The sequence below is a fragment of the Acomys minous genome, assembly GCF_964271855.1.
Source record: "Acomys minous genome assembly, chromosome: 5".
NCBI classification, from domain to species: domain Eukaryota; kingdom Metazoa; phylum Chordata; class Mammalia; order Rodentia; family Muridae; genus Acomys; species Acomys minous.
In genome coordinates this window covers 125,333,379-125,358,653 of record NC_140494.1, presented here as the reverse complement: position 1 = coordinate 125,358,653, position 25,275 = coordinate 125,333,379, and the positions used below count along the sequence as shown (strand labels likewise).

Below are 25,275 nucleotides of genomic sequence, written 5' to 3'. Positions count from 1 at the left end.
CTCAGTCAAAACACATTTTTGAGGGGTGGGGTGGGGTGAGGGGTTCAAGACAGGGTTTCTCTGTGTAGCCTTGGCTGTCCTGGACTCACCTTGTAGACCAGGCTGGCCTTGAACTCACAGAGATTTGCCTGTCTCTTCCTCCTGAGTGCTGGGATTAAAGGCGCGTGCCACCACACCCAGCTGGCTGAAACACATTTTGAGTATTGTTTCCTGAGCCCCTGTGGGAACCAGGCCTGACTGGGCTGCCTGCCTGTCTTGCTGTTGCATGTCCTGTTTCTAGCAGCTTCCGTGTCTGTGCTTATGTTGGTCAGCTAGTCATGGTTACTGCTCTGAGAACGCACCCCTCCTCTCCTTGGGGACTTTCCCTCGTGTGCGCTATCACCTCTTGAGGGATTTCACCTGCGAGTGGCATTCCTGCTTTGCTGCCTATAAAAAGGCTCTTTGGACACTGAATAAAAGCCGCTGCTGCCCTCTTAGCACGAAGGCCCTGCTGTTTTATTGTGTGTTAAATCCGCAGTCCCTCGCTCTTGACTCAGTACCTCGGTGGCCCAGGCGCCACAAGCCCCAACACCACAAGTCTCAAAGACCCCTTCAGACAATGGCTGTTCTACCTTCTAGAACAGTGGCTCTCCTCCTTCCGCATGTCGTGGTGAGCCCAGCCATAAAACTACTTCCACTGCTACTCTGTAACTGTAATTTTGCTGTTATAAATCCTAATGTAAATATCTGATACGACATCTCTGTGAAGGGGTTGTTTGACCTTCAAGGGGGTCATCACCCATAGATTGAGTATGACCGTTCTAGAAGCAAGCACCAGTTAAACTGGCAGGTGTATAGAGGCCTATGCATTAGGCTGGGCAACACAGACCAGGGAAGGTATCAGGTACGTTTGCCCTGGCTTTGCTTCACAGACTGCCAAGAAGAAACGTACTGCTAGTGCCAAGCACTGTTTTGTAGTAAATTGTAACTTAGAAAGAGATGTTTGCAGTGATGACTGAAGAACAGGGACACGAGCTAGGTACAGCGGCACATGCCAGGAGTCCCAAACTTTGTAAGAGGCTGGGGCAGGGGGATGTCTTGAGTCTAGTTTGAGGACAATCTGGGCAATATAGTGAGACCTCATCCCAGAGTAAATAAGTATATAATGAAAGAAGCTATAGCCTAACAAAACATTATGAACATTTCTTAAGAAAAGGAAAAAAAGAGAGAGAGAGCCAAGGGGTTAGGCTTCTGGCATCTGTGTACACCAGAAATGCACACAGTACACATACACAGCGCGTGCAATAAATATATACATATGTATTATATGTAAGCAAGAACTATGTATAATATACAGTATATATACATATATAAATGCAAGAAATACAAAAAGTAAATCTTTTGAAAAAGTTTACTGCCAAAAAATCAGGAATATTTCACTATTTACATATGCCAGGTAACAGACTTTTGTTTGGGTGGTTCTTGGGGCCAGTCCTTTGTTTTTTTGGTTTTTTTTTTGTTTTTGGTTTTTCGAGACAGGGTTTCTCTGTGTAGCCTTGGCTGTCCTGGACCCGCTTTGTAGACCAGGCTGGCCTCGAACTCACAGCGATCCACCTGCCTCTGCCTCCCGAGTGCTGGGATTATAGGTGTGCGCCACCACGCCCAGCTCTTGGGGCCAGTCTTAAGCTCCCTCTGTAGCTAAGGCTGACACTGAACTCCTGATCCTCCTGTCTCCACCTCCTGAGAGCGGGGTTATAGACAGGCAGGTCACTCCTGGTTCTGGTAATACGTTTTGCAAGAGCTGGAAGAGAAAGAGAAGCCAATGGGAACTTACCCACCGAGTCCCACAAAGCTAGCGTTTCAGTGGGAGGAAGGGAGGGTGTGGCAGAGCTGTGCTGACAGCGTCTCGGCAGAAACTTCTACAGCCCCTCAGGAACTAGCTGTGATTTTGACCCTTCCCGTGCCCCACTGAAGCTCTTTGGGGAGAGCACTGGTTTTTCTATGTCCATGGGTGATGATTTCAAACACACGTTTTTTTGACTGATTTGTTCATTTGTACATGGTAGCGGTGCGTGGTTACACCTGCTGGCCACACTCTTTATCCTCGAGCCACTGCCTCAGCTGCTTCCTGCTTTTTTTTTTTTTTATAGTGTAGCCTTGGCTGTCCTGGACTCGCTTTGTAGACCAGGCTGGCCTCGAACTCACAGCAATCCACCTGCCTCTGCCTCCCAAGTGCTGGAATTAAAGGCGTGTGCCACCACGCCCAGCTCATTTTTGTTTTTTATTACACTTTATTGATCCTCTGTGCAGGTGTGTGGAGGTCAGAGGACAACTTGGGGGAATTGGTTTTCTCCTTCTACTATGTGGGTCCCTGGCATTGACCTCGGGCTGTCAGCCTTGGCAGCAGAAGGCCTTACCAGCTGAGGTACCCAGCCTGCCCACCTGTCACTTTACCCTACAATGTCATTTCAAAGTATCCAGTCACATCTCATACTTGGAGCTACAAACCTGGCATTAAGTCTCTTTCTTCAGACTTGAACCTCTAGTGAGAAAAGGACCCTCTCTCTTCCTTTTCTTTTTCTGCTGCCCCTTCCATAGATTCCTGGGCACCAGGCAGCACATGTCCGGCCCTTTTCTGCTGAGGTTTCCTTGGCCCTGCTGACAGCATCAATTATGACTGCGCCGGGCGTGGTGGCGCACGCCTTTAATCCCAGCACTCGGGAGGCAGAGGCAGGTGGATCTTCGTGAGTTCAAGGCCAGCCTGGTCTACAGAGTGAGTCCAGGATAGCCAAGGTCCTGTCTGGGGTGGGGGTTGGGGGGAAGAAAATTGGTGCATGGTGACTGTAGAAGGCCTTGGGGTCTCCTCTACCTCTGAAAATCTCCCCAGTTTGCTTGAGTGCTCTCAGGCTATGCCAGCCAGATTCCGGCGGGGAGAGCAGTTCTAAAACCAAGGCAAAAGCACCGAGACTCAATCTACTCTACACCCAGAAGTCACACACTGTCCTTCTGCCATTTCTAACTGGGTCTGCCCACCAGCTGTGACTCAGATGCCAGGTAATGAGGAACACTAGGGTCTGTTGCAAGCTGTCTGCCACACCCTTTTATACTTCAAATGAGGATTTTTTCCCCCTTATTCAGCTGAGCCAAGTGTTAAAAAAAAGAACAGACCATCTAAATTGATTCATTAAAAACAAAACAAACAAAAAGAAACCTTTGGTTCAATTACTTCATTGTACTTTTTTGGGGGGGAGGGGTAGTTTGAAGTCAGGTACTTGACCTTGCCAAGCACAACACTTTCACTGTGCTGTATCCTTGGCTCTTCTTTGGGAGACTTCTTGAAAATTGTCTCAGTACAAAGCTGGAGAGAAGGCTCAGCAATTAAGGGCACCCACCCGCACTGTTCTACCCTGGCCCCACATGGTGTGTTATTGCAGTCCCAGGGGATTGAATCCCTTTGATCTCCTCAGACAGCAGGCAAGCATGTAGTGAAAATATATACATGCATGTAGGTAAAACAATCATACACATAAAATAAAATAAATTATTTAAAATTGTAGAAGTCATCTTACCCTCTCCACATACATCCCTCAGCTCTAAATGGGTCCAGGGTTCTCCAAAACAGAAGGCAGAGTCTCACCTGAAGCATGCCTTTTCATTTTTGTTTTCTTGGTTTTTGTTTTTTCATTTTTTAAACTTCACTCTACATAATAACCAGTGACCACAGCTTCAGAGATGTCTGTTAGAAGTTCACAGTTCAAGGCCAAACTCAGCTACATGGATGAAAGCCAGGTAGGGCTACGGAGCGAGGCCCTGACCAATAAATAGTGGACGGTGCTGCCCGCTATTCCAGCACACAGAAAGCTACGGCAGAAAAACTGGCATGCGGTTAGGGAAGCCTGGACTGGACGGTGAGTTCCAGGGCAGCCTGGGCTACAGTGTGAGGGACAGTTGGCACAGTGGTGCACACCTTTAGTCTCACCACTGGGGAGACAGAGGGATGCTCTAAGCTCAACGTGAAAAAGCAACGAAGGGGGGCTGGAGAGATGGCTCAGCGGTTAAGAGCACTGCCTGCTCTTCCAGAGGTCCTGAGTTCAATTCCCAGCAACCACATGGTGGCTCACAACCATCTATAAGGAGATCTGATGCCCTCTTCTGGCATGCAGGTACATCTACAGACAGAGCACTGTTTATATAATAATAAATAAATAAACCTTTAATAAAAAAAAAACACAACAAAGGAGCGAGACAAGAAAGGAGGGAGAGAAAAAAAAAAGGCTGGGCTTGGTGACGCACGCCTTTAATCCTAGCATTGGGGAGTAGAGGCAGGTGGATCTCTGTGAGTTCGAGGCCAGCCTGGTCTACAAAGTGAGTCCAGGACAGCCAGGGCTACACAGAGAAACCCTGTCTCAAAAAAAAAAAAAGTTCACAATCACATTAGAATTTATAGTTCATTAGGAACCTAAGGTGAGCCACTATAAGAATCATCTGTTATATTTATTTTAGAATGACGATTAAAATCAAATACATTTGGGCACAGTAAATATTTGACATGAAAAGCAGTTGTATCAGAATGGTCATCAGAAAAATAGTAACATTTTACACATAATAACTAGAAAATATTTTTCTGTCTGATCACTTGAGTTAAAAATCCTGAGAATGTCACTCACCGAACAGTTAAGTTTTGCCTCATAACTGAAATCTACTCAGAAAGAATCCTTTTTAAAAAAAAAATGCTGAGGCCTGGGCAGTGGTGGCACAGGCCTTTAATCCCAGCACTCAGGAGGCAGAGGCGGGCAGATCGCTGAGGCCAGCCTGGGCTACAGAGTGAGTCTAGGACAGCCAAGGCTACACAGAGAAACCCTGTCTCAACAAACAAACAAAACAAAAAAAGGTCTGATGTACAAATCACCTACATATTCAACATGAACCCTCTACATTTTACAAAAGGTTTAAACAAATAGGTCAAACGCGTGTAGGCCTCTGGCTCTGAAGCCGAATCAGTCAGGCTCGAGGACGCACTGCTCCACGATTTCCCGCAGGTTGGGGTTCTCCATTGCAGCCGCCACGCGCTCTTTGTCATTTATCTGCCTGTTGACTGCAAAACAGGTGGACAAAGGTTAACAGAGCTGTGTCAACAGAGACCTCAGCCAAAGAATTTAACTCCTTGAGAACTTCAGCTAATTACACATCAGGCAGTTTCTTGTAAGATGTTTTTCTCTTGTGTGTGTACGCACAGGTATGTGCACTGCTCACAAGTGCTTATGGAGGTAAGGACAGGGCGCTGGATCCCCTGGGGCTGAAGCTCTAAGTGACTTCGAGCTGCCGGATATGGGTGCGAGAAACTGGACCGCAGTCTCTGGAAGGGCAGCGCGCGCTCTTACCCAGCCCATCTGCACGCAATGCCACTGCTCTACTACTCGGCCACCAACTGCAACGCTAATGTCTTTCTTGGCATCATCAGTACACATATTTCTATACAGCTGCATTCAGAGTGAAATTAAAAAATGCTGCTTGCCCCACTTAATCTTGTTTGGTTTGGTTTAGTTTTTCAAGACAAGGTTTCTCTGTGTAGCCTTGGCTATCCTGGATTCACTTTGTAGACCAGGCTAGCCTAGAAGTCACAGAGATCCGCCAGACTCTGCCTGCTCAATGCTGGGATTAAAGGCATGTGCCACCATGCCCAGCTTTATTTTTTAAACTATAGTGCTGCTTACATGGCAAAAATTCTATGTGTCTGGCTAGGCATGGTGGTGCCTACCTCTATCCAGGACTCAGGAGCAGAAGCAACTCTTTGAGTTCAAAGCCAGCTTGGTCTACATAGTAAGGCCAAATCTCATAAACAAACAAACAAACAAACAAACAAATAAAATGGACTGGGGTTGTAGCTCAATGGTATAGCTCTAGCCTTCCATATATGAGGCCTTGGGTTCAATTCCCAGTACTACAAAAAGTAAATAAAATAAAGTGAGAGTTGAAGAGATCAGAGATTAAGAGAACCCACATGGCGGCTAATAATTGTAACTCCAGGTCCAGGGTCTGATGTCCTGGCCTCTGCAGGCATTGGAGGCATGCAAGCAGTACAGACATGCATGCAGGTAAAACATCCATACACATGAAATAAAAATAAGTAAGTAAATAAACAAAGTGAGAAAGAAAACCTTTCAACTTACGGGGTTTGTTGCATTTGTCCCCCAGGGAACTGTAAAACTGGGACATAGTTTTCTTTTTTTATTCTTTTCTTTTCTTTTCTTTTTTTTTGAGACAGGGTTTCTCTGTGTAGCCTTGGCTGTCCTGTAGACCAGGCTGGCCTCAAACTCACAGTGATCCACCTGCCTCTGCCTCCCAAGTTCTGGGATTAAAGACATGTGCCACTACCGCCCAGTCAAGACATCATTTTCTTTTCTTTTTTAAATGTATACAGTGTTCTGCCTGCATGCCAAAAGACACCAGATCTCATTATAGATGGTTGTGAGCCACCATGTGAGTGCTGGGAGTTGAACTCAGGACCTCTGGAGGAGCAGGCGGTGTTCTTAACCTCTGAGCCAGCTCTCCAGCCCGGGACATGGTTTTCGTTGTTCTCCTACAGTACCTAACAGGTTTCCAGGGCAGGCTGGTGGGCTGCCCCTCGGAGACAGCAAGCGTTCTCTCCCCATCTCTCTTCTATTGTTTTGCAGTTTTAGGCTCAGCATCTCCCATCTCACCTTAGCCATCATTACCTCACTGTCCCCATCTGCGCTTCTCTACCTTTTCAACCTATCTAGTGATCAAAACTAAGCAAATAAGCACCTTTGTTTATTTTTTGCTTTCTCGAGACAGGGTCTCTCTGTGTTAGCCTTGGCTGTCCTGGAGTTGCTTTGTAGACCAGGCAGGCCTCAAACTCACAGAGATCCACCTGCCTCTGCCTTCCAAGTGCTGGGACTAACGGTGTGTGCTACCACTACCTGATACAAACAAGCACTTTTATCATTTGCTTATTTACTTAAGACAGAGTTTCACTATGACTGGCCTGGAACTCACTATGTAGACCAGGCTAGCTTCACACTCAGACCTGCCTGCCGTCTCCTGGGTGCGGATACCGAAGGCCTGTGCAGTCCGGCCTGGCGGGAAACAAGCACTTCCAATGTTCTTCTATTTAGTTGTTTTCCATCATTTGTATAAAATTCTGTTTTCCATGTAACACATGACTAATTAGGAACCTTCTGTCTTTTGCTGTTCTCAAATCCCACCTCTACAATTTTCAAATGACTATTGGTCGCCTTCTCTCTGCGGACTGGGGGATCCTAAGTGTAAAGTTACCCCCAACTCCCATCCTAGCATAGTAACTCAGGCAGCCCCCCCCCACAATATTCCCTAAGGGTGACTTGTCAGACTCCCATTTTCAGCTTCCCACGTAGCTAAGGGGCCAGAGCAGAACCACGCCCTCAGAGCTCAGGGTCTCTAGAGTGGAAATGTTTACAGATCTGTGTGTAGCCTCAGGCCAGAGCCAGTTAACAAAGCCACAGTGAAAACTGACTTCCTCTGAATGTCTGGGCTTCACAGCCTGTGAGGAAGAACGTAACTGATGGTGTCCCCTCTTTTTTGCAGGGCACCCAAACAGATAGATGGTTGATAAATAACCTAGTACCCAGGACAAAAGTATCAGTTGTAGTGTTTTCACTTACTGTCTTCTTCAGTTGAGTGAGTTCCTTCAGAAATGTAGATTTCCAACTGGAGAGAAGAGAGACAGAAGCCACGCATCAGAGCTCAGGTGCGGGTGTGCAGAGCCAGCCTAGGATGGAGGGCGAAGCCCAAACCCTGGATGGAACGGACAGTAGCATTTCCACCCACTGGCCTGCAGGAGGCGTCCCCCTGGATTGCTGTATGACGCACAGAGATTTCTCCTGATCTTTGCCCTACACTCACCCTATTTCCAAATCTGTATCTAACCTGCCCTCTGTCCCATCACCCACGGCACCACACCAGCGTCCTAGTGTACTTTCTTCTTCCTCTTCTCTACACACATGCGCCCTTACTTTTTTTTTTTTTTAGTTTTTCGAGACAGCCTTGCCTGTCCTGGACCCACTTTGTAGACCAGGCTGGCCTCGAACTCACAGCGATCTGCCAGCCTCTGCCTCCCGAGTGCTGGGATTCTAGGCATGTGCCACCACGCCCGGCTTACTTTTTTTTCTTTTATGCATATTTTGTATACATGCATACAAAGTTACTGTGTTACAAATATGTTGTTTTTTGCATCCTCCTTTTCCTCTGTTATCTTGCTAAATTTATTTCCAAGTGTTAATACCAGTAAAGCCGTCTCCTCTAGCCTTGCTAGCCCTACAAATTAGTCAACCCCTAAGCACATGAACTTTTGATACAACCACAAGACTTCTGCAAATCCTGTGGCTGAGGCAAGCCTGTGCAGAGGGCAGCATAGAACCGCCACAGAGATCAGTGCTTTCAAGTGGAAGCATTAGAACCTGTTGTTATAGCTAATAGGGACCTTAGAGACCATCTACTCCCCCCACCTCTGGTTTTTGTTGTTGTTTGTTTGCTTGCTTTTTTGAGACAGGGTTTCTCTAACAGCCCTGGCTGTCCTAGAATCCACTTTATAGACCAGGATGGTCTCGAACTCAGAGATCCAAGTGCTGGGATTAAAGGTGTGCACCACCACACCCAGCTTAATTCAGTTTCTTTTAAAAGCATGTACCTTGGGCTGGTGAGAGGGCTCAGTATGTGGAAGTGTTTTTCACACAAGCCTGATGACCTGAACACAACACTCACAACTCACATGGACGGAGAGAACAGACTCCTGAAAGTTGTCCTCTGACCTCCAGCCCTGTGCCATGGCGCACACCCATCCTCACTCTCACACACAACTGAAAAGACCACCATCCAGATCCCCCAGTGGCACAACACTCTTACTGAACCCAGGAATAAAAATAAAAAATAAAAATAAATAAAGAGCCGGGCGTGGTGACGCACTCCTTTAATCCCAGCACTGGGGAGGCAGAGGCAGGCGGATCACTGTGAGTTCGAGGCCAGCCTGGTCTACATAGCAAGTCCAGGACAGCCAAGGCTACACAGAGAAGCCCTGTCTCAAAAAACAAAAACAAAAAACAAACAAAAAATTTTAACTTTGGTTAAAAATTACATATAACTAATTATGCTGAAATAGCCATAGGTTGGGCATAGTGGCAGATGCCTTTTAATCCCAGCATTTGAGAGGCACAGGGGGGTCTCTGTGAGCTCAAGGCCAACCCTGTCAACATGGTGAGTTCTAAGCCAACTAGAGCTGTATAGTGAGTCCCTGTCTGGTGGGGGTAAGGGGGGGGGAGGGGGCAGGCTGATAGAGTCAAGCATTTCCCCTATTCCTATGTGATTTATTAATATCTCAGTTCAGTATAACAAAACAGTTAGTGGGGCAACTGTCATCAATCAGACAAAGAAAGTAAAACTATAGCCTCTTCATGTCAGGTAATGAAAAGATATTTATTCTCTTTTCTTGCCAAAAATGAGTAACAATCTAACCATGAAACATCTGAAAACCCAATTTGCGAACCTATAAAATGTCTACACTCTTCAGCCGGGCATGGTGGTGCAGGCCTTTAATCCCAGCATGTGCACTGGGAGGCAGGCGGGGTCACTGTGAGTTTAAGGCCAGCCTGGTCTACAAGAGAGACCAGAACAGCTAAGGCTACACAAAGAAACCCTGTCTCGAAAAACAAAAACAAAAAATAAGTAAATAAACAAAACGAAACAAGAACAGCAAAAATGTCTACACTCTTCAGAAGTGTCAGACTCACCAGTTGTGCCAATGGGTACTTATAAATCCCAGCACTTGGGAAGCTGAGGCAGGAGGACGGCCATGAGTTCAAGGCCAGCCTGGGCTACATAATGAGATCCTGTCTCAACAACAACAAATCAAAATCATGAAGGAGAGAGAGTAAGAACTACTCCTGCCTAAGTGAACGGCAGGAACCATTGAGATCCGGTGGTGAGAGGGGAGGGGCAGTAATGAGAGGCACACTCCCACAAAGACGTAACTGGGTGAGAGGGAAACAAGGACATACTTTTGAAGATTTATTTATCTTATTTTTTGTATATGAATGTTTTACCTGCATGTATGTATGTATACCATGTGCCAACGGAAGTCAAAAAAAGAAATGCAGTTATAGATGGTTGTGGGCCACCACATGGATGCTGGGAACTGAACTTCGGTTCTCTGCAAGAGCAACCAGTGCTCTTAACCAGTGGGCCATCTCCTGAGCCCCAAAACAATACTTTTAACAAAACGTGGGAACAACTCAATTATCTAAAAACTGTTAAGAAAGTAAAATAAAGCATGGTCTCTTCATATAATGGAGTATTATATGACAATATAAAGAATGAAACATTTACACATTTAAAATATAAACACCAAAATACACCAAGTCAAAGAATCCACCCACTGGGTAACTTCATTAAAATGAACTGTCCAAAGGCATATCATGGAGACAGGAAATAGATGGTTGTTCCGTACAGAGAGGGGAGCGGAGTAAGAGTGGAAGACTCCTAATAAGTGTAGGCTGGCCTCCTGCCTTTCCCCTCCCCTCCCTCCCTCCCCTTTAAAAAAATATATATATAAACAAACAAACAAAAAAGGCAGCCTGGCCTAGGGATGCGGCTCAGCGGCAGGGCCCTGGCCTAGGGATGCGGCTCAGCGGCAGGGCACTGGCCTAGCTCACATGAGGCTCTGGGTTTAAGGTAGTAAGGAGCTTTCTTACCTTGTGTTTGAATGGCAGACACCGCTGAAGTTTTACTCTTAAGCACAGTCCTATGACAGAAGGGGAAAAAATTCTTGTTATCTTTTTATCTCTTCTTACTGGTTCTAGAAAAGGAATAAAGCTCAAGACTGTGTCCACACACTATATGACATCTGAGAACAGTCCTGCTCATCCCAGTGTGGGTCTCCTGTGCGCTTCGTACCATGAGGAAATGTTAAATGGAGTTTCACAGTTCCCCTTAGAAATCCAGGGAGCTGGGTGGATTCTACACATGGTAAACCAAGGTCACAGTGGAACCTGCCCAAGACTGCGTTGGGGTAACACAGCAGAGTAGGAACTGATGGGGACAAAGGAGCAGCACAAAGGCCAGGCCTTTTCTGCTATGCAACTGGCACCCAAGCAAAATGAATTAATTATAATTATAAGGCCATTCACAGCCATCAAGATGGCTTAGCAGGTAAAAGCAATTGCTAGCAAAGTGAGACTTGAGTTCTATGCCCAGAACCCACATAAAGGTGAATAAAGAACTGGACTCCTGAGCCGGGCGTGGTGGCGCACGCCTTTAATCCCAGCACTCGGGAGGCAGAGGCAGGAGAATCTCTGTAAGTTCGAGGCCAGCCTGGTCTACAAAGTGAATTCCAGGACAGCCAGGGCTACACAGAAATCCTGTCTCGAAAAACCAAAAAAAGGTCAGGCACGGTGGCACACACCTTTAATCCCAGCACTCGGGAGGCAGAGGCAGATGGATCGCTTTGAGGCTTTGAGTTCGAGGCCAGCCTAGTCTACAAAGCAAGTCTAGGACAGCCAAGGCTACACAGAGAGACCCTGTCTCAAAAAAACAAAACAAAAAAAACCACACTGACTCCTGAAAATTGTCATTTGACGGCCACACATGTGCCATGGCCTAAGCACACCCACACATATACACACATAGATAACTAGTAAATTAGGGGTGAGGTTAAGAGAGGGGGCTCAGTGGTCACTTGTTGCTATTTCAGAGGACCCAGGCAGTTCCCGGCACTCACAGGATGGCACAGCTATCTCTAACCCCAGTTTTAGGGAATCAGACGCCCTCTTCTGACCTTTTCAGGCACCAGGTATGCCCCTGTGCTCATACATACATGCAGGCAAGACACTCACAGACATAAAAGAAACTAAAAAATAAAGTTTCTAAAAAAATATAATAATAAGGACATTAAAAAAAGAGGCCCACCCCTACCCAGATCTACCCAATGGACAGGACATTCTCCACAGTTGAGTGGAAAGTGGGGACTGACTTTCACACAAACTCTGGTGCCACATATTTGACAATGTCCCCTGGATGGGGAGGCCTGGTGGCACTCAGAGGAAGGGTAGCAGGCTACCAAGAAGAGACTTGGTACCCTATGAGCATATACAGGGGGAGGAGGTCCCCCTCAGTCACAGTCATAGAGGAGGGGAATAGGGGGAAAATAGGAGGGAGGGAGGAAGGGGAGGATACAAGGGATGGGATAACAATTGAGATGTAATATGAATAAATTAATAAAATATATTTTTTTTAAAAAGAGGCCTACAATCTCAATCTCTCCCTCTCTCCTTCTCTCTTACACACACACACACACACACACACACTCTTACTTATTGGATGAAACAAGAAAAGCTCCTATGAGTGCAGTTACAAAGACATAATCAAAGCTGGGCATGGTGGTGCACACCTTTAATCCCAGCCGTAGGGAGGCAAAGGCAGGTGGATCGCTGTGAGTTCAAGGCCAGCCTGGTCTACAAAGCAATTCCAGGACAGCCAAGGCTACACAGAGAAACCCTGCCTCAAAAATAAATAAATAAATAAATAAATAAATACATAAATACATAAATACATAAATAAAAGAATTCATACATGCTGGGCATGGCTGATGCACACCTTTAATCCCAGCACTTGGAAGGCAGGGGCAGGCAGATCCCTAAGTTTGAGGCCAGCCTGGTCAATAGTACATAGTGAGTTCTTGGACAGCTAGGGATACATAGTAAGACCTTGTTTTACACACACACACACACACACACACACACACACACACACACACAGACACACACACACACACACCGCGCCCTTACCAATGAGAGTTGCCAAAGAGCAATGAGGTACCGTTGGTGTGAACTTGATAATAACCAAATAGTCATCTTCATTTATTTCTTGAACCTCCACACAGCTCTCCGTTACCACTTCAAGTTCTTCTAAAGTGTTGGGTTTTTCTGGATCCCGGATAGTTCGAATCAAATCTAGAGGCATCAGAGACAAAGGATTAAGCTAAACTGTAAAGATCCTAAGTGAGGCTGAGTCTTCTCCGCTCAAATGAAGGCCTGACTATGTTCAAAGAGTTATTTTGATCTTACGTGTATCTTTTGCCTCCATCTATGTCTGTGCCTTATGTGTGTGCAGTGCCCCCCAGAAGCCAGAAGCGGGCCTCAGGTCCCCTGGAATGAGAGTTATGGACAGCTCTGAGTTGTCACGTGGTGCTGGGAACTGAACCCAGGTCCTCTACAAGAACAGCCAGTGTTAGCCATCTCTCCAGCCCCGACCACCGGACCCTAACTATCTTTTTTTTTTTTTTTTTTTTTTAGTTTTGGTTTTTTGAGACGGGGTTTCTCTGTGTAGCCTTGGCTGTCCTGGACTCACTTTGTAGACCAGGCTGGCCTCGAACTCACAGCAATCCACCTGCCTCTGCCTCTCGAGTGCTGGGATTAAAGGTGTGCGCCACCACGCCCGGCTCCTAACTATCTTTTAAACAAATATTTCAGCCCCCAAAATAATAATAATAATAATAATAATAATAATAATAATAATAATAATAATAATTTCAGCAACTCCCAAGTTTCTGACAGAAATTTCCACTACCAGTTTCCTTTGAGACAACAATGTTCTTGGATCATTTAAACTGAAGGAAAGACCCACTGGGCATTTCCTTGGTTTGTCTCCAGTGAAGGAAAGAGCAGAAAGAAGGGTGGGGCCCAACCACCAGGGTCTTTCACAACTAGCCACAGGCAACAGGGATTCCTCAAGAGATTTAGAACAAGGAAATGGAAAGAACAGTGCTGTACTGTCAGAGGCTAATTTACTCCCAGCAGCTGCAGGACCCAAAGCCAAAGAGCAGAGCTAAAGGCCGCCACGGAAAAGCTAGGCCTAAAATCAGCGCATGAAAAACAGGACTAAGTTGGTTCAAAGCAACTGCCCTGTGGCACCTCTTTGCTTCTGGAAGACAAGAACAGAGAGCAAAGGCCGATGACTCAGATTTGAAGTTCAGCGTTTGGGAGAATAGTGTTAGGATAAAAACCAGGTCACGAGGGCTGGCTGGGGAAGACAGAGTGTTGTAGCCCAGCCTCAAGACCTGAGTTTCCCCACACGGTGGGAAGACTAACAGCAACTAGCTCAATGTCACAAAGACGGTCCAGCAAATGCTGAGCTGTTGTAAGTGCTGAGTGCACACCAAGTCTAGACTAGTTGTGGAACTCATGAAATCCATCAAGAAAGAGAAGCACAGCTGGGCGTGGTGGCGCACGCCTTTAGTCATGGGCTCAGGAACGCAGAGGCAGGCAGATCCAGGTGAGTTCGGGGCCACCCTGGTCTATAGAGTGAGTCCAGGACAGCCAACTACACAGAGAAACCCTGTCCTAAAAAACCAAAATAAATAAGTAATGGAAGAAACAAAGAAAGAGGGAGAGAGAAGCACTTGGCTGGATATTGCTTTGAAACAAAAAACGCTGTCTGGGCTCTACCCTAGGCATTCCAACTTCACAGGCTTAAAGCACAGCCTGAACAGCTGGAGTTTTACACATTCTAACTATTTTCCTAAACCGTTGTTGTTGTTGCTTCTATGTGTATGGATGTTTGCCTACCTGTACCTGTGTGCACAGGAGCTGTCTGAAGACTGCTTCAGATCCCCTGGAACCGGAAGTTAGGAGAGTCGTGAGGCACCAAGAGGATGCTGGGAACGGAACGCTGGCCCTAACTACTGAAGCATCCAGCCTTCTCAGGTTAGTCTTTTATGAAGCCTAGTTTGAGACTCCCTGGTGTAAAGGGAAGGAAACCCGCAAATAGATCCTTGAGAAGCTGGCTGTGGTGGTGCATGCCTATAGTCCTGGCGCTCTGGAGGCTTGGGCATGAGGCTGGTGGTGTCTAGGCCACCTAGCCGACACACTAAGACCCTGCCTCAATAGAAAAGGCCCCAAAGGAAAAGAAAATAGAGACAGGAAGAGAGAAGTGTTTAACAACATGAAATGCTACAGGAAAAACTGAGGAGGGGGGACTGAAATTCAAGGCCATCCCGGGCTACATAGTGAGACTCTCAAATAGAAAAAAAAAAAAAAAAAGAACCAGAAGAGGAAGACAGAGGTGATTAGCACTAAACCACACCAGAACCTCAGGCTAAAGTGCTCTTCGATTTGTTACTCAGCAAGTCACTTGCCATCTGGGAGAGAGTGAGGTACAAAGAGGGGAGCCAAGGGGAAGACAGTGCATTCCTCAGGCCTTGGTGGTGAGGGTGGAGGCTTTATACGCAAGCTAGAACCTCGGCAGAGATTAGGGACATTTGGGTTTGTTTCTTAGCTCAAAGAGAGGGTGAAAGAAGAGAGATCAAAACTATGGAAGGAGACTGGTAAAGCGAAGCAGAAGAGAAGGGAGTTAAGAATGCCTCATCTTGCACTGGGGCTGGCGTGGACGAGAGTTCATCCTATCTTGAACCTACAGGGGAAAAGGAGATTTTTGACAAAGCGAGGACAGAAGAGAGAAGCAGAATTTAGGATGAGATGGCGTGGCGCTCTCAGGAGCCTGAGGTCTGCTTTATTACACATACCTTACTCCCCACTTTACACTCCTCCCCGCCCCGCCCCCGCCCCCAACATATAAGCAAACTTCTGGTCTTACCAATGAAATAGAAAATGATTTTGGAAATACAGGCAGGAAAGAGGATAAAATTTCTTTTCACTTATCATGCTATTATGGGATTTGGGAAAGCACGGTTTTCCTTCCCCTATCCCAGGCTTTTCCCTCTAAGCTTAATTTGTAAAGGCTGTATTATGTTATTTGACTACTACTAAATCCTGAAATTAAACCTTAGCCCTTATTAAACATCTCCAGCTTCCTCGTGATGTGAGAAGTTTGATTTCTTTATAAGGATACCAAGCTTGTTCTCACATTACTCTCCCATACTCTACTCACCCCCAGCTACAAATTTTTGTGGCTCTGTACTGACACTAAGGTCTGCTCTTCCAGAGGATCTAAGTCCAGGTCTCAGCGTCCACAGCTGGCGGGACATCAGTTCCTGTAACGCCAGCTTCAGGGAGAGCAGATGCTGCTGGCCTCCATGGACACACCCACTCACAAACTTTAGAAAAAAAAGTTTAGCCGGGCAGTGGTGGCGCACACCTTTAATCCCAGCACTCGGGAGGCAGAGGCAGGCGTGTTGCTGTGAGTTCGAGGCCAGCCTGGTCTACAAAGTGAGTCCAGAACAGCCAAGGCTACACAGAGAAAGCCTGTCTCGGAAAAACAAAACAAAACAAAAAAAAAAAAAAAAAAAGGAAAAAGAAAAAAAGTTTAATATTTAAAAAGAAGATTCATTTATATTTAAAATTTTCAAGGCAGGTGTGTGTGTGTGTGTGTACATGCACACTCAGGGTTTAAAGGGGCCTGCCACCAAATAAGCCTAATCTCTTGGGTTCCATCCCCAGGATCCACTTGGTGGAAGAAGAAAATTGACTGCAGCAAGTTGTCCTCTGACTTCTATATTTGCACTGTGACATGCATATGAATGTACAAACACACACTAAGTAATAAACATAATAAAACTCACATAAACCTTTAGTATTCAGGGAGGCGGTGGTGCACACGCCTTTAATCCCAGCACTTGGGAGACAGAAGCAGGTGGATCTCTGTGGGTTCAAGGCCACTGTGGTCTACAAAGCAAGTCCAGGACAGTCAGGGCTACACAGAGAAACCCTGTCTCAAAACAAAACAAAACAAAAACAAAAACAAAAAACTTTAGTATTCCAATGCAGAAACATTGCTGAGTTCAATTCCCAGCAACTACATGATGGCTCACAACCATCTATAATGTGATTTGATGCCCTCTTCTGGTGTGCATTTGTACTTGCAGGCAGGGCACTGTATACATAATAAATACATCTTTTAAAAAAGCAGCCAACCACACCTCCACCTGCAATCACTGACTGTATTAGGCATCTTTCTTTCTTTCTTTCTTTCCTGGAACTCTCTTTGTAGACCAGGCTGGCCTCCAACTCACAGAGATCTGACTGCCTCTACCTCCGTAATGCTGGGACTAAAGGCGTGCGCCACCACGCCCAGCAGGTACTTCTTTCTAAACAGCTAAGTCCCTGTGTCCACTCAGCTCCATATTTTACTCATTTCTTCACCTTATATAACCTCTGACATATCCAGGCCCATATCTTCAAGGCCCAACTCAAGTAACTCCCTAACATCTTTCCAGATGTTTCTAGTCAGTTTACTGTTTCATCTCCTACTTAAGCTTATGACCTCCTACTGTCGACTATATATTTGCATATATGAATGTCATTCAATATAAACTTGTGAACTGGAATCATCTCTCTTGCAGAGCTGTATCTCCAGTGCCCAGAAGTCCCCAGATTACATACAGGTACTGGGAGGACAGCAATGTTTTGTGGAGATAGCAATTATCTTCTGCCTGGGCTTAAGTCAGTCTTGCCTCTCCCAAGAGATAAAGGAAACCTGCTCAGCTCCCCCAGGCTTTTCCATCCTTCCCCGGCCTAAAGACCTACCCAAAGTGTACTTGTGTGACTATATCCTTTAGTGCTATATCTAGGCCTTTCTGTTTTGAAAAATAGGGCTAGAAGTGGAGCACACCGAGCTTGCGTGAGACCCTGGGTTTTCTCCCCAATACAAACTGTCGGTGGAGGGTTAGGGAGGGGCTGGCGTGGGGGGATCAAGGGTGGAGGAGGAAAGAGGTGCAGAGGGAGAACAGACAGTACATTTGGAATCACACGTTTGGTTTTCTCTGTTCCTTACTGACAATGTGACCTCCGGGTACTTGTTAACACACTCCCCTGCCCCACCCCCATCCGTACAATGAAGACCGTCCCTCAAAGTTTAAAGTATCTGAGCGAAAACACACACACACACACACACACACACACACACACACACACACACACAGAGCTTGACTGTGTAAGAGAATTGTAAATTCGTCTATCCCCACCTCTTCACTTCCTATTGACACTGTCAGAGAAGAGAGTGGCTGTAACCTTGGGCCAGTTCCCAACTCCGTCATTACCCAACAGTGGCCTCAGTTATGGCGGGAGGAGCGCGTGTCCAGTAGTTAAAGAAGGAAAAACTCTGGAGTAGTGCAATCTGAGGCCAGTTTCGCTCGTTCACCACTGTAGGTTCATCTGCCTACACGTCTTGACATAGTCCCTAGGGCAGTGGGCAGTCCAGGGGAATGAAGCGGGTTTTTTTTTTTAGTTCCAGGCTCAATTCTCACCAGGTTTAGGAATTGCCTGAGTCCTAGAATGACCGACATTGCTGTGTAATTTAAGACCCGGAAGAACACGCTTCCTTCTAGGTCTAGCAAAATCCCCCAAGTGTCCACTCCAGCCCAAAAGTGAGGCCCTCCGCCACCCCCTCTCCAAAGCCGCCTCTGTAGATAACGCCAAAAGCTGCTTTGGGTAAAGTTAATTACCATAAACTTCTAGCGCTTTCTCTTCCATGATTCGGGGCTGCCGGGCAGCTCCCTGTTCAGAAAAGCCTGAGAGCCATAAGACCCTGCTCAGCGTCCAGGAGAGCAGCCCAGACACTTGCTCCATCCTCACGTTCCGCCATCCCTGGCGACTGTCCCAATCGAGCCACCGTCTCTCCGCAGCCGGCCTCAGGAGCTATCAACTTCCTGGTCTTCAAATAAACCAAGACATGTGTGAAGGGTTAGGGAGCAGAGACTAGGCGGGACTCAAAACAGTAACGCGAAGGACCTAGGGAAATTAACTGCAGAGACTACATGTCCCAGCATGCTTTGCTCGGTTTCGATGGGACAGAAAAAAACCACCCTCCTGGCCCGTTAGGTGCATTGCATGCTGGGATGTCTGAAGGAAAGGTAGTTGAGTGGCGGCGAAATGCGTTCTGGGACTTGTAGTCTCAGTGAAAAGATCATTTAACGGACGGTTAGGCGTCACCAAGTGCTCCTAGGAAGAATTAAAGGTGAATGCTGGAGAAGTAGGGGAAAGGAGATCAAGCTTACTAATGTTGGAGGAAATTCTAGAGGAAGCCGCTTTCCAGTCAAATCTTTCTTACTTCCTGACCAAGCCGGAAGTGGGTTTCCTTTGCGGTTAAAGGGGATATTTTGGGAGACCAGTGTTACAGTGTTGATAGTTGTCTTTTTTTTTTTTTCCTCTCCTAGAAACTTAGTTCAGCTCAACTCCTCTCCATGGGGAGTATTTCTACCAAACACCGCCTAATTTACAGCCAAAGAACTTTGTGTTTCACTATGTGTAGTGATTATAATGGTTATCACTGTGCTAAAAAAGCATTTAAGCTTTCTTGTGTTCATGGCTGTGATGGGTGCCAGTTACAGGGTTAATTGTGTTTTAAGGCTCAGATATTTATTAGACACTTAATTTGCCATACACGATGTGTATGCAGGAATAAAAATCGCAAGCTACTAAGACACTCTCCCGACCCTCAAGAAGCTTTCAGTCTGTGAAGGAGGTCATCCCCGATGTTGAGTTTGCAGTCGCAAAGAACGAACTTGCTAGGTTAATTCCGGCACTTGGGAGGCAAAGGGCGGGGCATGGCCACAAGCTCGTGGTCCCTGAGACCTTGCTTCAACCAGAAAAGCAAACCTCTTCTGTTGGTGTGAGTGGCAAATTTCATCTCCTTGAAAAGAAAGGGTCAGCTTGCAGAATTAGCCCAGTGATCACATAACCTACGTTATCTTTAAAGTCTAGTTGACTTCGACTCACCAACCTGTGACTAGGTCCCAGGAAATTTTGATCCAGTCTCAACAATATCCCTGCCATTTCACTTCATAGCCATTGAAAGGATCACAGCAAATTCTTGACGAATTAAATACATTGAGATCTCTCCTTTGTGTGAAGCCTGTCTTTCCCCAAAAGAACCCATGACGACTTTTATTGTTGCGAACTGTAACACTGTGTTTAAATTGTTGACTTACAAGACTGTAAGCGCTCATTAACCTGTGAGCCAGGAGCTTTTGTATTTGTTTGTTTTTTTGTTTTTCGAGACAGGGTTTTTCTGTGTAGCGTTGACTGCCCTGGACTGGCTTTGTAGACCAGGCTGGCCTTGAACTCACAGCGAACCACCTGCCTCTGCCTCCCAAGTGCTGGGATTGAAGGCGCGCGCCACCGCCGCCAGGCGCTTTTACATTTGTATTTGAAGCGCACAGTAAGGTGCCAAACTCCCAGTGGATTCTCTGTGTATATTGAATGAATTAATGTTGTCCAAAGACTAAATGGCAAAACTTCCCTCAGTATTCTCAGACCGCAATCAAAAATATTTATTGAATCTCTGTGAGCGCACTGTGCTTAGCATGAGCAGGTGGCATGTAAAGGTTTTCAAACATTTTAGTCACACACTTTTTTATTTATTATTATTATTCAAACAAAACCTTAGAAGCGTGACAGGTAACGATCTGCAGGGCACAAAGACCCGGAGGAAGTGGGCAGCCTCTGGCTCCTCCCTTGCCTGTGTGGCCCGCAGCGTTGCGGTCCGGGGCTCCGATTGGCTGGACGGTAGCCCAGGCCCCGCCCCAAGCACCTCCCCCAGGCCCCGCCCCGCTGGTCCCTCCGGGTCCGTAACGGCCCTCCAGCACCCCACACCGCCGGAGCGCTTTGCTCGCGGCACTGTCTATAAAGTTGTTGTTGCTGCTTCCGCCACGGGTAGAGGAAGATGGCGTCCGGAGGTGGTGGCTGTAGCGCTTCGGAGCGACTCCCTCCGCCCTTCCCTGGCATGGATCCGGAGTCCGAAGGGGCTGCCGGGGGCTCAGAACCCGAGGCTGGGGACAGCGACACCGAGGGGGAGGATATTTTCACTGGCGCCGCCGCAGCCGTGAGTTTCCACCCTTTGGGGCAGCCGACTGGAGAGCGCCCCCCCCGAAAGAGAAGAGCAGCCTACCGAGGGTTCGAGGGCTCAGAGGATAGTGGGCCTTGTGGGAAGTCGTCGCCCGGCGTCAGCAGTCAGGACTCCGGGGGCCTGGGTGGGAAACGAGCCTAGGACCTGGCTGTCCAAGCTCGGGCGGGAAGAGGGCGTGAGGGGTGTGGCGGCTTCACTGTGGAGCCTTAAGAGCCGAGAGCAGCCCAGGCCGCCCTCTGGCCCTGTGATGGGGCTGGCTGCCTCCGAGATGCACCGGGCAGTTCTGCTGGCTGTGTCCTGGGCGGACTGACTTACTGTGACAGATACAGAGCGAGGCGCGGTCCATCGAAAGTGACCTAGGGTAGTCTAGGATCGTGACCCGCCCACTCGCCAGCTTGTTACACCCAGCACTTCCTGGTCATTACCAAAAGCCTATTCTGGATCCTAGTTTATGAAAGTTAGGTTGTGACTCCTTTGATCTCTCGAAGAATCTGGCCAAAAGCCAGTTGAGAGAAAGCGCTGCCAGATAAATTACACGGACCAGAAAGCTTTGTTTCTGTTAAAAGAACACATTAAAGTGCTTGGAAACAGATCTGTACATATGAAGAGGAAAGATGTCTCTCACACTAAATATCCAGGTTTCAAATGAGAGCTAGCTGCTGGCAAAACAGTCAAAACCCCCTCGTCTTTATATGTGGAACACCATGAGTTAACAGTAGCAGGAGAGATGTTTTGGGCCGTTTTATGAGAACACTGACTCACACCACTTGGTACAGTTAGTCCCAGCTTATAAACGTCTCCAGTACTGAGTCGATGGATTTATCGGTCTATCTTGGCCGTTGTTTCTCTCAGAGAAGCTCATCAGTCAGTATCTGACTGAGTTAAACAACTTGAAATTCTGTATACAGCATGTGTCAGAAAACTTTGAGGCAGTCCTTATGTCAGAAAAAGTTTAGACTCTGGAGGCATTTCTTCCATGACTATGGACTTTTTTTTTTTTTTAAAGATTTTATTTAATTTTTTTGGCATATACATTTATATCATTACATGTAAATTTAAAAAAATTACATACAGCAAGAAGAACCCCAAAACTGTCAGGGATTATATGAATGTTACATTTATGGCGTTTTGGCTAATTGTATTTGGCAGCCTTGTAGAAAATATCTTTCCTATCATGGTGATTCGAAGAGACCATAGACTTTTACTGTGTTGAGAAATCAAAGGCCATAATCGCAGCTCATAAAGTGGTGGCTAATAACAGCAAATTGTCTAATGACGTCTGCTGCTCTGAAAATGAATAACTTGATGCTAATGTAGCCTTTAGTTCTGCTGTAAGTATTTTCATATTCTCTCACAAATCATGGAGAGCAGACACTATTAGCAACTGCTGGGGTGCTGGGCGAAACACCTGAGGATTGAGGCTGGCACTGAGGAGCGCTCGTCGGAGCTGTGACTGTCTTGACTTCATCTAGTTAGTTGATAGAGGCATGATACTTCCTCCCCACCCCCCACCCCCCGACCCCGACCCCCAAGACAGGGTCCCTCTGTGTAATAGTCCTGGCTGTTCCGGAACTGTCTTTGCAGACTAGGCTAGCCTCCAACTCAGAGATCCACCTGCCTCTGCCTCCCAAGTGTGTCTTTGCCTCCTTCACAAAGAAATGAGGGAGGGAAGGTCCACACTACTTTGGTCTGCCACAGAAAGCAGGTGCTGGGTCAAGCCTAGACCTAGCGAATGCTAGACAAACATTCTACCACTGAACTCCATTATCAGTAGCTAATTATCTTTAGATTTGACCCAGAATACTAGTCTTCAAGAAACCAAGGCTTAGCCAAGCATGGTGGCACTTTTAATCTCAGCACTGGGGATCTCTGTGAATTGGAGGCCAGCCTGGTCTACAAAGTGAATTCCAGGAAACCCTGTCTCTAAAAAAAAAAAAAAAAAAACAGGCCAGGTGTGGTGGTGCACGCCTTTAATTCCAGCCCTTGGGAAGCAGAGGCAGGCGGATTGCTGTGAGTTTGAGGCCAGCCTGGTCTACAGAGTGAGTCTAGGACAGCCAAGGATACACAGAGAAACCCTGTCTTGAAAAACAAAAAACAAACAAACAAACAAAACCAAGAAAAGAAAGAAAAAGAAGCCAAGGCTTCACTAAACGATTTCATTAAGCAGCCATTAATTTTAAATTATATTCTAATAATGGTTTAGTTGTGAGACAAAGAATAGAGGTGGTTGCAGCACTTCTGCACAGTTATGGTTAAGGAAAAACACTGAAAAGCCAAGAAGTTAAGTTGGACTTACTGGTGGAAGCCTATACTCTCAGCTACTGTGCAGTGGTTAGGGGAGGTGTTCTGTCACACACTGCAGGGCAGCCAGGCATAGTCATGCACACCTTTAATGCCCAGCGCTTGGGAAGCAGAGACAGGTGGCTTGAACTCCCAATCAATCTTCCTGCCTCCACCTCTGAATGGGAGGTTAGGCATGCTTCACGAAGCTTAGTTTTGTTAACCTAACTTTGGGTAAAGTATCCCGTAAACTACATTTCTTCACTTACTGACACCCCCCCCCCCAAAGTAAGTATCTGAGTGTGGTAAAATCCCAACTCTTTGGAGACTGAAGCCAAAGGATCAAGAGGCCACCTTGGACTTAATGAGACATTGTCTCAGGACACTAAATAAATAAATAGGGAATCGAGCATCTTGAGGAATGGGCAGGGTGAGAGGGCTGTATTAGACACACACACACACACACACACACACACACACACACACAAACAGCAGAGGGAAGCTATATTTACTATTGTTTTTATGAGGGTTAAGTTAGGATGTGAAATACTGGCAACAATTGTTTCCACACAATAAATATTTAAAGAACCTTAACTGTTTTTAGAGAGCTTGGGCTGTATCTGTTGATGAGCTTTTCTGAGTCAAAATCTAACAAAACTTATAATTCATTATTATGAATTATAAAAATTAATCTTAGAGTGGTTAATAGTTTATCAGAATCAAAGCTAACTAATAAGATTGATTTGATCAACTAAAAGTCATCAGAATAGGCAATTGATGACTTCAGTGGCTTCTTACTGTTTTGAATTAATCTCGTGGGGGGGAAGGGGGGAAGAGGAGAGATTTAACCTGGGGTCTCAGGTATTCTGCCATTGAGCTACATCCCAGCCCAAGTTAACCTTCCAGTTGTGATTTACTAATATTTTAGAGACAAAGAACTCGGCATTAAAGAATTGGAAAGCTGAGGCATGTAACATTTAAAACTAATTCATGGTATGCATGCAATTTTCTGGACAGCTGCTGCTGTTAATCATCCATCTGCTCTCTTCTACAGCCAAGAAGCCATGTCACTACAGTAATAAAAATGTGACGTGTAATCAAAAGATAGTCCCATAAGGTACATCTCAAAATACAAAAGACATAAGCCATTCATTTGAGTAGGAGATCCTGAGATTGAAAGAATCATGAAAACAAGTCCAAAGTCATTAATAAAAAGTTTGGAACTGTATCCAGATCTTTGGTGTGGACTTGAATCTGAATAATTACTTAGTTGGAATTTTCTTCTAAGGTAGGGTTTCTCTCTCCATAAACCAAAGGGCTGAATTGGAGCCACTGGCATTTCTAGGTTCTTCATGTTATGTTCCAAAGGCATGTGGGATTTTACACACCACGTGACTGGTCTGCTTGCTGTAAGTAAAAGGTTAAAACAGAAGCAGATCACTTTGTCCCTCCCAAGTCTTATCTGCTCATCTCTTCAGCAGCACGCCAGAACCACAGAGACTTCTCTTCCAGATAAAAAGGGAGAACTATGGTGGCTTTCTTATGCTGAGAGAAAGGAAGAACACAGAAAAAAATGACGTCATTGGCTCAGATTTTGGCCAAAGCTGGCAATGTCTTCATTTGGTGATATGTTAAGCCAATTAGGATTTTTTTCTCTCATTACTCTCATTTGTGAACTAAACCTATGACCAAAGAAAGGTATAGGAAATTAAAATGGGATAAAGAAGGGACTGGCAAGGGAGTAGAACAGTCATAAGCTGGACAATTTGTCTTTGATCAGCCTAATACTACTTGCAGAGCCACGGGCAAATGCTGCATGCGGTAGTCCCAGCCCTTGGGAGGCTGAGGCAAGAAGGTCACAAGTTCAAGGCCAGATTATGTTACGTAGTAGACCCTGTCTTAAAACAAAAACAACAAAAAGTTATATATGCCTTCTGGTATTTAAGATTAATTAGGGAGCATAATTTCCTTTTTTTTCTGTTTTTGTTGTTTTGATTTTTTTTTTTTTCCGAGACAAGGTTTCTCTGTAACAGCTCTAGCTGTCCTGGAACTCTCTCTGTAGACCAGGCTGGCCTGAACTCACAGAGATCCTCCTGCCTCTGCCTCCCAAGTGCTGAGATTAAAGGCTAGTGCCACCACCGCCCAGTTTTTCCTTTTTTTTTTTTTCTT

At 46.1% G+C, this 25,275-nt stretch overlaps 2 protein-coding genes and 1 long non-coding RNA gene across 3 annotated transcripts in view; 2 read left to right on the top strand and 1 right to left on the bottom strand.

Moving 5' to 3' along the window:
• Positions 1-4,454: 4,454 nt before the first annotated feature.
• Positions 4,455-18,751, bottom strand: CIAO2A (cytosolic iron-sulfur assembly component 2A). Its single transcript, XM_084781184.1, has 5 exons — positions 18,425-18,751; positions 12,813-12,977; positions 10,722-10,771; positions 7,641-7,686; positions 4,455-5,074 (listed from the first exon to the last, which is right to left on the bottom strand). The coding sequence occupies exons 1-5, from the start codon at positions 18,546-18,548 to the stop codon at positions 4,977-4,979; spliced, it is 483 nt and encodes a 160-aa protein (XP_084637310.1). The 5' UTR covers positions 18,549-18,751; the 3' UTR covers positions 4,455-4,976.
• On the top strand, positions 7,693-10,351 carry LOC311597106. The gene is made up of 2 exons (XR_014779093.1): positions 7,693-8,044; positions 9,015-10,351. It is a non-coding gene; the product is annotated as an uncharacterized lncRNA (long non-coding RNA).
• A 1,781-nt stretch (positions 18,752-20,532) lies between the features above and the next one.
• SNX1 (sorting nexin 1) overlaps positions 20,533-25,275 on the top strand; it is a 36,471-nt gene continuing 31,728 nt past the window's right edge. Inside the window, exon 1 of the mRNA XM_084781699.1 lies at positions 20,533-20,802. Within this exon, the coding sequence (XP_084637825.1) occupies positions 20,644-20,802 (159 nt within the window). The 5' untranslated portion in view covers positions 20,533-20,643. The remainder of the gene's footprint in view (positions 20,803-25,275) is intronic.